The following is a 5590-nucleotide window of genomic DNA, read 5'->3' as shown; positions in this document are numbered from 1 at the left end:
GGCCGAAAATGGCTCATTTTGAATGAGCCATTTGAAAGTGTTTACATTCGTTCTATTTCATTTGTTCTCATTTCAACAGCTGATTTTTCAACTTGCATGTTGATTTGATTTTTGACCTGTGCCAAAAAAATGTTGCATGAAGGTTAAATATGCCTTCAAACCTTACATTAGAAACTTAAAACATATTTTTAACTTCGATTAATTACTTTTTGGGAAGTAAAAGTTCTAAAAAGCAGTAAATCGTTTTCAAGAAAATGCAACCACCAAACATTTGTTTACCTTTTTTTGTAAATATGTTAAAAACAGCTTTTTCAAACTGTCAAAATGCCATGAAGAGCTTTCATTTAGGGTATGTTCAATGGATTCCTTTGCATTTGGAACGTATGTGGAATGCATTCGAACGTCATTCATACAGAATGTGAGAAAATTGCTCATTTTTGTGCTTGAAATTTTATATGCAAGAATGAGCCATTCAATACTCATTTTCGATTTTTGACCAAAATGAGCCATTTTCGGCCAATGTAAACGCCGTATAACTGCTTTTCTATATGCATGCATATAATTTCTATAATGAAAAATAAAATGCATTACATTTTATAATAGTAGTTTGGTGTAAGGCCACAGTTACACAGCAAGGGAATTTTGTCTTACGTGCGTGGTTACAGTTGTTTAAAACTATTCGCGCGACATATTGTCTCTTCATTTGTTCGTGCGAAATCAAAGGTTGAAACAAGTATTCAAATTAACAGGTATTTATTATTTTGACGTAATTTATATTTTATAAAAGTCAATTTATTTGAAAACTAAGTTTTTTTTTTTAAATTTTGATTTGTTAATTTCACTAGTTATTATTAAAAGGTTAATATAAATAATATTTATGTTAGCTGAATTTTTATTAATTTTCTAATTTTAGTCAAAACAAATATTTTAGTTTTAACTGTAGAAGTCCGAATTTGTTCCGAATACGGACCTAAAGATGGTGAAGCCTAAAATAATTTTCAATCTTTATAAGATCTTCTTTGATTTCAGATATCTGTCAAAAGTTATTTATAAATAAAAATTCAAACAAATCTGAAAAGCTTCAGAAATTTGAAAATTGTAAAAAATAAATATTTTACAAATACCAAAATAAATATTTCAATTTTTATCAGTGTGGCTAAAAAACATATATAATATTTTAACTTGTTATTTGCTAGCAAGTATATACCTATTCAGGTATGTATATCTGTAACTATAAATAATTTTGCTGTTAAAGGTAATTTCAAAACTTCATACATTGTTACTAATGTAGCAATGATTTTAATTCGATATTCAATTTAAATTTAAATTAAAATAAAATAAAATTTTTCTTTACATTTAATAAGTTAAAAATATAACAATAGGCGTTTTCGGTGGCTCGCAAGTATAGCAAAAAACAGGAAGTTGCTGGTCTATACTAACTAAAACATATGCAAAACAACAACACTATTTTCTCTATCTAGGCCAGTAATTGTATACTGCAATAAGCGAACTATTGTGAACCTTCTCTGGAAACTCCAACGAATATTGCAATCATATGGCAAAAATTATATATAAATAAAAATTAAAACAGAATTCAAGTTCCATAAATTTAAAAATTGGAAAAAAAGAAAAATTTCAGCGTTTTATTTTGAAATTTCCAACATTTTCATCATTTCTTTTAATTCTGTATTCATTTATATTTTCAATTTTATATTAATTATTTATTTTTAGACAAAATGTAATTTGTTTGCATTATGTGCACATATGCCAGATTTGCTGTTTCCCAAAATATAACACTTGACAGGTTACAACAGTGAAGCGAATGCTTCGCGTAGAGAATATAAGCCAGCATGCATTTTTTGCCACACTTTCGAGCCACCGAAAACGCCTAATTAAATAAATAAAATAGTTGTAATAAAATTGTATTGCTATAACAATACATTACGATATAACAATGTAATAACATTACATAAATAATGATTAATAATAAATAAATTCGGTTAAATGTATTAAATTCATCGAAATTTACGAAAATCATTCTAAATCAAAATATCAACTTAAGGGTTATCTATACCAAAGCGAACGCTTGGGAACGCACGAGGTACCAGCAAATATACGTTCATTCTATTATACTCGTATATCAATATATATTTTCAATCTTTAAGTAATTTTTTAAAAAAAACCAAACTGACTATCTATATATATGCCAACTTTTTGGAGTGAAAAAATCTACTATAAATTAACCATTAAGCCCGTTAAGCTTTCATGGAACAAATAAAAGACTTAATTTGTTTTCAGTCCCGTCTTCGTTGAAGATATTCAGTTCAGTGAGCAGCACAACAAAATTGATGCAAGACTTGTAAGCCCTTAAAATTTACCTCATGTGGCATTTTTCATAAATTCTGCCTTTCAAAACCGGTGGCATCACAATAATAACTTGTAGAACGCAAAATGTTACTTTAACTTTGTTTTAAAAGGGCGCATTAATCTGAAAAAATACTAATTTCATCCATTAAAAACATGCATTTGGTGCTTTAAAATTCGAATTTAAGTTTAAGTTTTTTGTTGTAGTTAGAAAAACTGTAAAATATGGAAATAAAGGAGGAAGACAAGCAGAAAATTGCAGGCTATTTGTCAGACATGTTCAAGCAGCACTCGTTGGATCAGATATTATTGGCTTGTGCAGAACAAAATTGGAACGGTAATTCTGACTAGTTTTTTCTTTATTTGCGGTATATAAAATTTCAAATTTTACTCTAGTGGAAAATAGCATTGATTTACTGATAAATATGGACTCCAAAAGTGAAACATATGCGGGAACTGTCAAAAATTTCAGTATGTCTCAGACTGCAACGAAAAATGATCAGTTACAACAAGGCGCTATTCCTAAATACCAACATAATCAAAATGTAAGATCTTGTGGAAGTAAACACAATTATGTTTCTAATGCTAATGTATGCCATACAATCAGCGCATATGAAACCAAAATTCTTAACACTATAAATTCCGGTGTAAAAGTTATGGTGTTGATGCGTGGGGCTCCAGGAAGTGGAAAGTCAACAATCGCAAATGCAATAGTAGAAAGATCTGTACCACTTGAAGGAAATTATAAGTTGGAAGACTTTGTATTTAGCACAGATGATTTCTTTTATGATAACATAGGACAATATAAGTGGGTTCCGAACCGTTTAGAAGATGCACATGTTTTTAACCAGAAACGTGTAGAGCAAAAAGCAGCATTAGGGTGGAGCCCAATTATTGTAGACAATACAAATATAAAGTTGTGGGAAATGTTGCCGTACGTTCAAACCGCAGTTCGTCATGGCTATATACTTGAGATAATTGAATCAAGAACACCATGGTCCAATTCTGCTGGAAAGCTGGCAATGAGAAATGTCCATGGAGTGCCACGCGATACTATTCAATCTATGCTTCTCAAATATGAAAAAGGAACAGTAAATGATTTGTTTAAGGTTTGTTATCCTATTAACAAATTTTATAAGTTTGTGCAAAAATATTTACTTGTATAAATATTATTACTTGTTTTTAACATAAAATACAAATTATTAATTAAAATTTTGTTATTGAATATTAAATATAAAAAAATATAACAATTGTTTGATGATTTTTATATCATTTTAGATGCTGAAAACCACGAAATATTCCATGCCGCCTCCACAAAAGCGTACATTTCCTCCACTTGTAACTGATAAAAAAGAAAACACAGCAATTATTATTGATAAACATACAGTACATGAATCTGATACGAATTCTATCGCTGTAACTTCTTCACAAACTACTCCAAAGCCTCAACGTCAAAATTTAAAAAAATGTGCTATTGACCCTGACAACGCAGAACGTACACAAATTGAAAATGCGCCTGTAAATTTACGGGATACGGTTACCAGTAATGTTTGGAATCCGTACGAAAAAGAAGCGAATAAATTTTGGGGAATTGCTACACAAGATCAATCAGATAAAAGTATACAACATGCAGACATAGCACAAGTCAACGAAGCCATAGTAAGCATTTTGAAATTAGATGAAAAAGATGAAAGCGAAAATAATGAGAGTAATGAAACTGATACCAAAGACACTGAAATCACAACATTCCAAAGACACAGCATTAATTGCCCAAAAGAGGATTTATCGTTCGCATCTTTACGACAAATATATCCAAACAAGCAAGTTTCCAGTTTGTGGGATCTTTTTACCAAATGCAACGGAGATGTTAATTGGGCAGCCGAAATTCTTCTTAGAGAAGACGAACTAAGCAATGATATTAATGGAAGTCCCCCAAGTGAAGCTCAAGTTTCGGATAGTTATGAGTGCGAATGTGTAAGGGGAAAAGTTAACAAAAGCATGCATTCCGATACAGATACAATTCTGATACAAAATAATATCAAACCACAGCGCCAAAAAAATAAAATAGTACGTAACCAACTAACCCAATACAACTTACAAGAAGTAAAACAATCCTTAGAAAATTGTGTTGAAATCAAAAATGAATATTATTCAAAAAGTATGCGCAAAGTTCGAGACTTGCGTAATGCATCTCATAGTAACATAAAGTCACATTTGGATATGGGTACACAAACTGATTTGTTATATGATGAGCAGGATGAAGCAGAATCAGAATTACTAGAAGTTTCACTGGGTGACAATTTAGTCGAACAACTTAAAACAATTTTTCGTGACGATTTTACGCTTGGAGAAACTCTACCGGAAACAGTCAAAAACAATGTTTTTATTCCTCGCTCATTGGCCAAAAACATATATATGTTATGGTTGGAGTCAGCTTACAATCATGTCGAAGAGCAACGTTTTGAAGTAATGAAAGAAGATGAAAATTTTGCAGCATTGATCCAAAATCCAAAGTACGAACATGTAAAAGAATCACCAAATAATTTGCGAGAACTACTTGATATGGAAATGGCATGGACAATATATAATACTGAAAGTGAGAAACTTAAAACTGATGTGATTAAAGTAAAACCTCCTGACCTGGCGACTTATCTTACTAAAATCAAACTTTGTGAAACTTTTCCAAACATTCCACGAGAAACTATATTAGATATTTTTGCTTCGCATAATAATGATTATAGTGAAACAGTTGAAGTGCTTTGCAGTACAATGGAGACACAATCCAACCCTCTAACACATGATGAATTATTGAAGCGCGTAATCCATGAGAACGAATTGGTAAACATTAGTGTAATTTTACCTTTCTTACATTACTTGATCCAAACATTTTTGTATAGCTTGCAGAGAAGGCCGAAGTTCAGAAATCGAAGCTTATCGAAGAGCGCGAGGTTGTTGCTTCTGTCAGTGACAATAACAATGTAAATTGTGTTAAATCGAAGACTTCGCAACAGTTAGAAGAAGCTAAGCGATCAGCTTTGCGGGAGTTTGAGGAATGTCGAAATTTAGCCGCTCATCATAGTCAGTTAAAAGCTGAATGTTACCAAAAGGCAAAAGAAGCAGTACAAAATAACAATAAGGGAGTGGCAGTTTACTATTCAGAAATAGCAAATTTACATAAGAAAAAAATTGATATGTTCAATCACATAGCAGCCAATTGCATCATGAA

General features: G+C 31.0%; 2 protein-coding genes across 2 annotated transcripts in view; both read left to right on the top strand.

Annotated features, from left to right (window-relative positions):
• Positions 1–990, top strand: part of LOC119667288 (uncharacterized protein K02A2.6-like) — a 9389-nt gene extending 8399 nt beyond the window's left edge. The window contains exon 2 of the mRNA XM_038076579.1: positions 932–990. Within this exon, the coding sequence (XP_037932507.1) occupies positions 932–990 (59 nt within the window). The remainder of the gene's footprint in view (positions 1–931) is intronic.
• A 1449-nt stretch (positions 991–2439) lies between these two features.
• On the top strand, positions 2440–5588 carry LOC119667287 (the record flags this gene model as incomplete). The annotated part of the gene is made up of 4 exons (XM_038076577.1): positions 2440–2701; positions 2761–3473; positions 3643–5202; positions 5262–5588. Coding segments are annotated over exons 1-4 (2712 nt in total), but the record flags the coding sequence as incomplete, so codon positions are not given.
• Positions 5589–5590: the final 2 nt, after the last annotated feature.

The sequence above is a fragment of the Teleopsis dalmanni genome, chromosome 1 (genome assembly GCF_002237135.1).
Source record: "Teleopsis dalmanni isolate 2A chromosome 1, ASM223713v2, whole genome shotgun sequence".
NCBI classification, from domain to species: domain Eukaryota; kingdom Metazoa; phylum Arthropoda; class Insecta; order Diptera; family Diopsidae; genus Teleopsis; species Teleopsis dalmanni.
The sequence above is the reverse complement of the archived record's forward strand: the minus strand, read 5'-3'. Positions and strand labels throughout refer to the sequence as shown.